The 10,910-nt window shown below is 41.7% G+C and overlaps 1 protein-coding gene across 4 annotated transcripts; it reads right to left on the bottom strand.

Moving 5' to 3' along the window:
* Positions 1-2,969: 2,969 nt before the first annotated feature.
* On the bottom strand, positions 2,970-9,894 carry LOC119291315 (putative serine protease HhoA). Of its 4 annotated transcripts, none has more exons than XM_037570056.1 (11): positions 9,536-9,894; positions 9,299-9,451; positions 7,258-7,412; positions 6,730-7,014; positions 6,521-6,648; positions 5,857-5,974; positions 5,689-5,781; positions 5,504-5,578; positions 5,338-5,425; positions 4,032-4,090; positions 2,970-3,332 (listed from the first exon to the last, which is right to left on the bottom strand). In XM_037570056.1, exons 1-10 carry the CDS (start codon positions 9,762-9,764, stop codon positions 4,071-4,073), a joined length of 1,344 nt encoding a protein of 447 aa, XP_037425953.1. In that variant the 5' UTR covers positions 9,765-9,894; the 3' UTR covers positions 2,970-3,332; positions 4,032-4,070. The 4 variants fall into 4 exon arrangements, with proteins under 4 accessions (XP_037425953.1, XP_037425950.1, XP_037425951.1 ...); XM_037570053.1 differs by having other exon boundaries at positions 7,258-7,418; positions 9,536-9,892; XM_037570054.1 differs by having other exon boundaries at positions 7,258-7,418; positions 9,299-9,448; positions 9,536-9,891.
* Between the last annotated feature and the right edge of the window lie 1,016 nt (positions 9,895-10,910).

Below are 10,910 nucleotides of genomic sequence, written 5' to 3'. Positions count from 1 at the left end.
CGGGAAGATATGGGCCTTATGGGCCAAAGGAGGGGACAGACCAGCCCACAAGGGGGCTGGCGCGCCCCTCCCTTGGCTGGTCGGCCCTATGGGGAAGGAAAGGAGAGGGGTGGCCCCTCCTGCCTTTCCCTCCTCAGGGGAGAAAGGAAAGGGGGGCGCCAACTCCTCCTTCCTTCCTCCCTCACTCCAAATAAGGAAGGAGGGCCACTTGGGGGAGGACCCCAAGTAGGATTTGGCCTACTTGCGGCGCCTCCTGGCAGCCTCCCCTCTCCCACCCACCTATATATATGTGGGAGGGGGCGCCTAGCACAACAAAACATTGTCTTAGCCATGTGCGGCGCCCCCCTCCACCGTTTACACCCCCGGTCATATTTTCGTAGTGCTTAGGCGAAGCCCTGCGGAGATAGCTTCACCATCACCGTCACCATGCCGTCGTGCTGCCGGAACTCGTCCACTACCTCACCGTCTTGCTGGATCAAGAAGGCGGAGGGCGTCATCGAGCTGAACGTGTGCTGAACGCGGAGGTGACGTACATTCGGTGCTCGATCGGTTGGAACACGAAGAAGTTCGATTACATCAACCACGTTGTCAAACGCTTCCGCTTACGGTCTACGAGGGTACATAGACACACTCTTCCCTCTCGTTGCTATGCATCTCCATGGATAGATCTTGCGTGTGCGTAGAAACTTTTTTGTTTTCCATGCAACGTTTCCCAACACGATCCTCCAAAAACAGTGTTTTCTTCCCGTTCCCAACAATTGCCATGGTCACAGCGCTGAATAGCGCCAATGAATCCTTTGGGATGGCGATGGTGAACTCTCTCCAAGGTCTTTTGCGACCCACCCTTTGCAACCAAGCCCAATGGGTCTACATTGCTATGCTTAGCCATTTAAGGATCGGAATGCCTAGGCCTCCTGCCCATTTTATCATGCACACGTCGTCCCAAGCGATGGAGCAGTTCCCACCATTGGCTTCGGCCTTGCCTCACCATAGAAAACCCGTTATTATCTGTTCATGGCCGTGATGGTCTTCATGGGGAGATCGAATGCAAGCATTGCATGGAGAGGAACCGAGCAGACGACCACTCTTCGGCAAGGTGGTTGTGGCACCGCGATCTGACTCAGACGGGCCCCAGCACATGTCGGCCCAGGATAACTTCCCGACATGCGCCAGACTCATGACACAATGCTCCAAACATGACTTTATTAATATAACGGAGTTTACAACACGATTACAAGAGTATGTGGTGTAAATCTCTACGATAGAGCTATCTGGTAGCGGAAGACTACACTGGCGGCTTGGCTGGGCTTCACAGCTCATAGTACTGGCTGAGGCGACCATTTAGCTTATTCATCTTCTTCAAAATCTGGCGACATACAAGGCCAGGTAAGTACTTTGAATGAACTTGTAAGACATATGAATATACAGCAATCAAACAAACCAGTAACAAAGCAATAACAAAGTTTAAGCAACAACAACAATACTATCCAAGCAAGAATACAAATAAACTTACCGCTAGACTAGAAAGTAAATAAACTTGACTTACCGCGACCTCGTCTCGCGTGCAATCTGAACAACACAGTGCCTTTCCCAAACTTGTCCATTACTAAATTAAAGTCAGCACGATCCAAGCGGTCATAACTCAACTCATCTCAACTCATATGGCCTTATCTATTGTCGTAACCAATACCATCTTCTGTTACTCCTTTCCATACATTGGCCTCATATTAAAGTTATCGTAATCCAACATGGCCTAATAATTCATCTTAAATCACAACTTAAATACTTTTCTCAACTACCAAAACCATATTATTGCCAAACCCATGTTGTTACCCTTTCATTTGTAACCCCCAACCGCCAAAAGCCACCAAGAATCATGCACCCTTGCCATGGAGGGCCGCCCGCGGCACCCCTCGAGCCAAGCAAGAGGAGGATAGGCCCTGCAGACACCAGTATTACACGGGCTTCACTCGGCGACGACCACTGACGACATCGAGGAGGAAGGAAAATGCTAGTGGGAGACGGGGCTAGGATTGCACCCGACAGAAGCAGCATACGCCCGAAGCATTTTTTTTTTTGTCAACTAGATGATGCCCACGGCTGTAATTTTGTGAAAAAGGCATAAAATGTTGCTAGAAATAATTAAATATAATAAAAATATATGCTCTTGAAAATCAATAAAAAATGTGTCTAAAATAGGAAAAAAACTTTTAAATCACAGTTAAAATGCCATTTTGAACAAACTATGAAGTATGACTAACATGCATGTATAATATGGGAGCGTTACATGCATAGACTAATGCAAAAAATCTATACACCTTATATCAAGGAACGGAGGGAGTATAATTTATAGGTTAAATCCATTGCTTGCTTATGTGGCAGACTTAAAATGCATGACTTAGTATGAGAGAAGACATAAATGCATGACTTAGTGTGAGAGAAGACATAAATGCATGACTTAGTGTGAACGTTGAGGCGAACACTTTGCATGTTGAGAGAATTGGGTTATCATATTGTACACACCTCTAGAGTCTATCCATATGATTGGTCCCTCTCAAAACACACACGTTGTCCACTGTTTAAGTCATGAGTTGGCTGGCTTCAGGATAATTTTTTAATCAAGTTTAGATATTATCATAGAATAAAAATTAATTCAAAGATTAAAAAAATAATTTGAAAGTTCAAAAGGTGATTTTAACACTTCTTTATTATGTCAAGCAATGGTTTCAGAAAGAAACAATGTGCGTGACATTGGCAAAATATGATTTCAAGAATTGATTTCAAAAGGAAAGAATGTTCAATAAGTGATTTTAGTGCTCTTGCTTGAATTGGCACAGTAGCGTTGCCAAGAAAGAATGTGTCACGGATCAAGATCACTCCACCGGAAATACCGAAGAAGAATCTGCGGCGGACCAAGACCACTCCCGGTGACACCAAAAAAAGAGGAAGAATGCACGGGACCAAGAGTATCCCACCGCCGACACCAAAAAAGAAGAAGAATGTGTGGCAGACGAAGTTCAAGCTGCCAAATGTGCCGTCGATCAAGTTCATCCCACCAGAGACACCACAAAGGAAGAATGCACTCGGAGCTCCACTTGCGATGTGGAAGAACACGCAACGGATCAATGTGGTGTGTTGCTATTCGACACACCCAAAAAGCTTTTCCGGCGGATTGTGCAGTTTACTCATATATAGAAATTATAAAGTCATTTCTAATATCTAGAGTACTGGCTATGGTCACAGGTCAAGTATCCAACACAGTACGCCCAGCACAGAAACATCTAGTAGCCTGGCATCCCTTTTCTGGCAGCGAGTTCATGAGACAGTAGGATCTGCACAAAGAATAACATCAACATGAGTGCCAAATAACGACGCCTCTATCGAGGTCAATGTTTTGTATCTATATAAACTGAGGGAGCAAAATGCAAGCAGTATTTAATCCACGTTCTTTGCAACATGTCACACAACACAAAATTCATGCCCAGAATCCTATGGGTTGGCAAACCTACAAGCACAAACATGGATCTCTTAGCCCAAAATAATCCTAAAATTTACAAGTCTACACACAACCTAACATGGATGCTTTGGTAACGAAAGCATGGATGAACTCTGTTCTCAACAATTATTTTTGCTGGGCACCAGCCATTTACCAGAACCTCTTTTATTTCTTATACTGAAATACATGCAGCCCTCTTGCATGGTTTGAAAAAAGTTTTAATGGTCAAATTAAGGACTTCAAGGGGCTGTATTAGAGAGCTCATTATGGGTAAGTTTAATGTGAGAAGACGCGTCATGAACCTAAAAGATAGCACATGTTCATGCAGAGTGTGTCAAGTTTCTGGGAAGCCATGCCTTCATGCATTGGCCTTCATCTGCTCAATCAGGGGAGCTGAGATCCAAGCACATGTGGATAATTTTTACAGCATTGAGAAGTTTAGGGCAGCATATGCTGGGTCAGCACCATCCATGACAGATTCACAAATAAGACACAATTGAGTGTAAAATCCACTTGGGTTGCAAAGTACACTCACCTTCTCCAAGGACTCTAGACGGACCTAAGAAGCAGAGAATTAGGAGATTTTTCTTGAACCTGGTAGAAAGGTGGTCAGGTGCAAAATATGTAAAGGAGTGGGCCATACAAAGAAAACATGCGATGAGCCAGAATCCGAGCAGGAACTCTTATGATCTTATCTGATGTTGGTGAAGACCGAACTTCAAACTAATGTTTTCCCTCGTGTTAATTTGTTTTACATATCATTGCTTCTTACTTGGTACTATGTTTTATCTTATAGATCGTTGCACAAGAACTTGTCAACTGTATTTTGTGCAGAGAACTTGTATTTTGTGAACTTGTGTGAAGAATTATGGAGCTTCTATTGTCAACTTCAACTTGCATGTTTGAACATTGAAATCTTTGGTGAACCAGATGCTCAACACAACATGGAACTTTTATTGCCAATCTGATGCTTTATATTGTGTGAACTCATAGATTTCTAGTTGTTCCAACCTGAAGTCATGCTCAATTTTTTGGTAAAATGTGTAGATGTCATGCTCAAGTTTTTGGTAAAAACTGATCCTTTCTGGACATGTCAACATCATGGTCATCATGCTCAATATTTTGGTAACAGACTTAGCTACCTGAAATAGAAAAACACCGCATTGCAGCAAATTGTGGCAAGCTGCAGCACATACATTGCAGACATGGAACAGGACTGGGCGGAGCAACCTGCAGTTCACGGTGACTAGAACAGGCGAACGGGGAGGCACAACTGCCGCTCCTCCCCGTGACGACTCGAACATTGGTAGGCAGCGAAGGCAGTTGGAGCCCGTGGGCTGTCATGAGCATGAGTCCAAGTCAGCAGGCAGGGGAGAAACTGCGCAGTTCGTCGCTGCGGACCGTAGGATGCAGGGAGCCGGCGGGGAGCTAACTGAAGAAAGAGCACAGGTAGTGGCGGCAAGTCGCCGGGGTAGAAGCAGTCAGGCAGAGGCGGTTGGAGGCTGGGTGCAGACTGTGCAGGGGAGAAGCGGATTGGGGTTTTCTGCTAGGGGTTTGAGATAGCTAGATGTGTGGTAAGAGGCTGGGGCAAATTTGATCTCTACAGGTAAGTGTCCTATCTGCAGGCATACGAAGCGAAATACAAGAGGCTATTGACCGGTACTAGTGTGGAATCGGGCATAACGACATATTTCAAAGTATAGGGAAGTTGCGGTGGCATTTTTGATAAGTCGTTTTTCTGCAGTGGCATTTTTTATCTCTAGAAATTCAGAGAGGAATAAATCAAATTAACCCTCAAGATAATTTTTAGATGGGACTAGGTTAAAATAGGAGATGTGTACCTCTTGCAATAACTTCTCCAAGATCGGATACACTTACAGTCAACTCTCCAATCCTTCGCTGTTTTTTAAGCGTGTGAAACACCCCAACCTATACAGTCAGCATAACACATTTGTTAGCGCTAGCATTTTAGTAATAAGATTAGGATCAATCAAGAACTGAACTTACAGAAACATGAACTTCAATAAGGTCATTATAATTGTCTGAAAGGCCCTTGCATGTGTTCATCAACCTATTCTCCAACTGATAATTGCAGAAAAAACACAGAATCAAGAGCATGAAGTTACCCAATGTCACGCAGATGTAACTTATTGTCACTTCATTTGAAACCTACAAATATCTAATGCACTCACCTCAACAGTATTAGAAATGGATTCTCCATTGAAACACTCAACAATATCACCTCTTTCGATTCCAAATTTATCAGCAGGAGATCCTTTCAAGACCTAAGGTTCAATTGGCAATAATTAACCACTATACACATGAGAAATTAAGTACATTCAGGAAGGCACTGTATATACCTCTTGAACAACAAGACCATCATCAATGTGGCACATGCGCCATATCTTGTCAACATGAGCAGGCTCTAGAAGCTTGATGGCCTCAAACGTCATTCCAAGTTGGGGCCGGGGGATGCGCCTATACCAAATCAAATAATCATTAACATATTTATAACATGGTATACACAAGCAAGTTATACTTTCTAAATGAGCCATCTTCAGCGGAATCCAACTTCTTTCTAGCATGTTGCAAAAAAAAACAATAGTAAGCAATATGCCAATTTGAATAGAGTTCAAAGGGAATGATACATTAGTGAGAGTTGAAAAAGACTCAAAAAGGATCTTCCATGATGTTATGTTAAAATAAATTGACATATTTCAATACAAACCGGACGACTATCACAATTGATCTCTATTAAATTCAGTCTGCACTTGAGCTGTAAACGATAGTAAAGACATGTAGAGTATAATGGTAAGGTAATCATCTTCTTTCCAACAAGTGGTTGGCATCATGAATTGTTTTTAAGTCTCAACATGCCCAGCTACACCATCATTGATAAATTACTACTTGTAGCTATTTGTTCAAACATAAAAATATATACATGAATTAACCATTGCAGCTATTTACGCAAACATAGTTTACAGTTATTAAATTGCATGAGAGAAAAAATAGAGAGAAGCGCACCCATATTTCTTCCACAAATCCACACAACTGAGCAAAATAGAAGAAGGTATGAAAGACCCCCTCGAGCTAATGTTGAACATTCCAACAATTTTTCCATCCAAGCTAATGACTAGCCCTCCGCTGTCATACTACAACATACAAAAATAGTCATAACATATTGCAATATATAACATTAAACAATTATGCAATCTTGTGACAATAAATATTACCTCGTCATCGTCGTTATCATCATCTGCACAATCAAAGTACATGTAATGATACCGCTCATCAATATCTGGATTCTGATATGCAGCTCTACCATAAGTTATCCGTAGATCTAACATATTGTCTCGTCCTAGCCGAAGAACTTCTTCAGCAAATGTCACTTCTTCACTGAAAGACGGCAACTGGATAGGCTGGTCCACTTTAACCCGCACAAAAGCAAGATCATAGTGTGGCTGGTAGTACAGCAGCTGTCCCTTTTCACTAGTGCCATCTAGTAAATGAACAGTGACCTAAAAACATTGGAGAAAGAATCAGATTACATTCTGAGTAATGCCTACAAAGAAAATCTAGATGTACATAAATGTTTTTAATCAAACATATTTGTTGCTTCTTTGTGTTACTAGAGAAGTCCAATAGCAAAAGAAATGCAATTTCAAACTAACTATCTTACACCAAGTAATAATTAATGTGATTTGGAATCAACTAAAATGAAAAAACACGCATAGAAGTTAAAAGACAAAACATTGGCTCACATCAGCATTGGAAGTATACTCTTCTCCGCCAAACCAGACATTGACAGGAGAATCCTTTGTGCGAATCAGATGTGCAGTTGTCAAAACAACGCAGGTTTTGCTCTCCTCGTCCCAATCAATCAATAAACCAGAGCACCGCTTTAGAGGCTTGCTACCTATATCTATCCAGATGAATGCAAAATATACATCAAGTTGCAGGACAATCTATCTATCTATTATATTACTGAAGTAATAGAAAATGAATGGCCATGGTTAACTAGACATACACATCAGGAAAAAAAACAACCGGGATTAATAGTATATACATCAATTTGTGGGACGATCAATCAATCTATCAGTTATATTATTATTAAAGTAGTAGAAAAGCAATGGCTAGTGTTAACTAATTAGACATACATGACAAAATAAATTAAACAGGGTTAATAGCGTCATATATATAGTATAAGAAAAGAAAGAGACGTTCAAGCAATATATTTAGACCGATACGGATTCAACATGTACACATCTAGGCAACTACAAGTAGCCAATTACAGAAGGAGATGAACTTGCACAGGTAAATAAAATAAGTAGAGTTCTAAAGCAAATACAATAATAGTATATAAGATAGGGATAAGAATAGTAAGAAAGAGAAATTTGCTCGCAACAGGGTATATACATACATATTTTGTACTCCCTCCATTTTTATTTACTCCACATATTAGCTTTTACCTAAGTCAAATTTTATAAAGTTTGACCAAGTTTATAAAAAACAATCTAAACTTTCAAAATAACAAATACATGTGTACGCATATAAAGCCACCTGTCAGAGATTTACAAAAAAAATGCCCACAAAAAAAAGAGGTAGTCACATAAATTCCACACAGGCAATCAATGCAATAGAAGCTAGCTCAGTTGGCTGGTTGAATGGATGAACAAGCCCACCACCATAGTTTAACTCCTCATGCATGCAAATTTAGGTTCTATTTATAGAGTAGGATCTCTCTTATAGTTTTCTTTCAAAAAAGTATTTCTTATAAGGTGAAACAAATTGGAATAAGAGGCATAAGAAAATCAGAAAATTTGATTTTTCATACATACTCCACACAAAATTTATTACAATACTAACTTTCGGAATCAACTTATAGAAGACGATCGGATTTATATATGAAATGCAACAAAAAAAAGATGTAGAATAAAACTATATTTAATTAAATTAGTAAACCACTTCATGTTTGATAAGAAGTTAAAAACAGGAGGAAATAGAAAGTAGAATAGTCAAATGATGTTTTAGCATCTTTCAACGAAAGATAACTATACTTAGATGAGCGCGTGGAAGGAACTAGACTCATGATATGGCACTAACGAAAAATACAGTTGCAGTACAACCATAATGTGGCCGGTCATGGAAGACAAATAGAGAACATAAGGTTTATGCCTGACCCATCGATGTTCACATTTTAGTACCAGTTGGCAAATCGTCTCTGAAAAAGGATATTGGTCAGAAGATGGAATGCGGAAGGACTTGCCGAAACTTTAATACGTCCTAATAATCTTTTCTTAAGACCTAGCGTTTATTTTATTTTCTATTCAATTGACATATCAATGCTAATGTAGCGGTACATTAAATGGACAACAGTTGCACACAGGGTAAGCAGAAAAACTAATAGTCACCCCATTTATAAATGCATATTGTTTTGGACATTTGCATGGCCTCCAACAGATGTTTGATTTTCACATGTATATACAACAACGACGACGACTTTCAGTCCCAAACAAGTTGGATTTTCATATGTATATGTTGGTAGAAATATTTATAAAAAAGAACAATACGCCTACCTTTATATTTTTATTTTATTTTGGTTTGGCAATCTCTTTTGCCTGTCTCTGCTAATCAGAATCGTCAACATGTTCCCCAACAGTATCAAAATACATCACACGATTTCTTTGAAGATACATGTTTACAATCAGAGGTAGTACTAATATAACGCTATATAGTAAATCTATCCACGCATTTGGTCAGCCAGCTAGTCAATCTTAAACCCAGAGGGCAGCATATACATACCAAGAGATGATGAAATCCCAACAAGAGATTTAGCAGCGGAGAGCGCCGCCTTGCTTCCAGATTCACGCAAGGGGAGAAGCGCCCGTGTGTGAAACCTGGGCGGGGGTTTAAAGTGCTCAAGCGTAGGAATCTTCACCGGGGGAATGGGAGCTGCTACAAGAACATGATGTGCATCGATCACACACAATTGGTGATTAATTGATTGATTCGGAGGATGGGGAGAGGAACCAATCAGACCTAATTTTGCGGCATCCATTTTATCCTTTGCAATCTTGGCGGTGAGCCACCTGGGATCGATGAAGCAGCCACGGCTCCCTCTGGGCATGGGAAGTAGAGCAGGCGAGTCCTTTTTCTCTTCTTCTTCCTGCCCTTCCTCCCTCCCCAGATTCCTCTTCTTCGCCAGGACTTCCTCCGGAACGGCCGCCATGGCCCTTTTGTTCTTGGATTTCTCCAAGTCCGAGCTCATCTTCTTTCTCGAACTGGGATCCCGACGAATCACCCTCTTCTCTTGCGTAGGGGTGGCAGTGGACGGAACCTCTTGCGATCACGCCGCCGCCGCCGCCGCCCGGCCGCCCCTTCAATCTCAACTTCAAAGAAGCCGGGTTTCCAGTAAAAAAAAAAGGCGTCTAGCTGACAGGTGGGACCGCCTGGCCGCCCCCACGCCGCTTCGATTATCTGTTCCGTAGGCCCATCGGTAAAGATCTTTTCTTTATTATTAAATTGCACGAGTTCTTTTGAGCAGACTAGGGCCAGTTGGGCTCAATTGTGAAGAATTACTGTTCGGCGAATTAAAATCACAAAAGAACTTATCTCTGTTTCATGACTTGTCCAAAATTATCGCAAAATTACAGTGTAGTTTAGAATCATCGAAACTTCGCAATTCTCATAATTCTTGCCAGTCCCTCAAAATAAAACGGTTCACTTTGAACCAATACCCCTATTGGCAACTGTATTTACGACCAGAGTGCCACCAGGGAGGCCCGACCGAGCGAGGCAAAGAACAGGGGATTTCTCACGAAGCGCTTCGTCCACCCCGCACAACCATCGTCTCAGCCACCCCGAGCTAGGGTTTGGCGCACCGCCGGCTAGCTGCCGGCCCCGACGTTGTCAGATCCACCGGCGAGAGGCCCCTATGACGCCGCCCCTTCTCCTCCACTCCTCCCGGCCCGGCCGTCCCTGCAGTAGGACGCGTCCGCCCGCCTGACCAGGCGACCCTCCTTCCCTCCGGTCGGCAAAGCAAGGGAATATTGGATGGTTTCGATGGTGCAAACATGTGATTGATGTCATACACTGAAATTTTTTGGTATGCAACATTTAGCAAAAAAATTGTATGAAAATCTGTAAGGAATGTACTTATATATGATTGATTGCTTACTATTAACTTTGTATTGGTATGGATTGATGTATGCTTAGTAAAAAAATATAGATTAAAAATTGACATGTGACTGTTGTAGATGGAAAAGGTAAAGCATCCGAAAGCAATTGGGATGTTGTGGCTCATTCCATTTATATGGATGTGTGTGTAGAGGAGGTGTGAGCCAATAACCGTGCCCCAGGAAACACCACTTTGTCCGATGTATGACAAGTTAATTTGCTTACTAAGTTTAATGAG

Source organism: Triticum dicoccoides, chromosome 4B (assembly GCF_002162155.2).
Source record: "Triticum dicoccoides isolate Atlit2015 ecotype Zavitan chromosome 4B, WEW_v2.0, whole genome shotgun sequence".
In the NCBI taxonomy this organism is placed as follows: domain Eukaryota; kingdom Viridiplantae; phylum Streptophyta; class Magnoliopsida; order Poales; family Poaceae; genus Triticum; species Triticum dicoccoides.
Note: the sequence above shows the minus strand (reverse complement) of the source record. Positions and strands in the feature narration are given on the sequence as shown.

Bases quoted from the DNA above. Each gene is read 5' to 3' on its own strand.
- LOC119291315 (XM_037570053.1), bottom strand. From the start codon at position 9,764: ATGAGCTCGGACTTGGAGAAATCCAAGAACAAAAGGGCCATGGCGGCC. The intron at 7,015-7,257 runs GTGAGCCAATGT...CAATGTTTTTAG, and splicing joins AGTATACTTCCAATGCTGAT to GTCACTGTTCATTTACTAGA. The intron at 5,782-5,856 runs GTATATACAGTG...ATTGAACCTTAG, and splicing joins ATGGTCTTGTTGTTCAAGAG to GTCTTGAAAGGATCTCCTGC.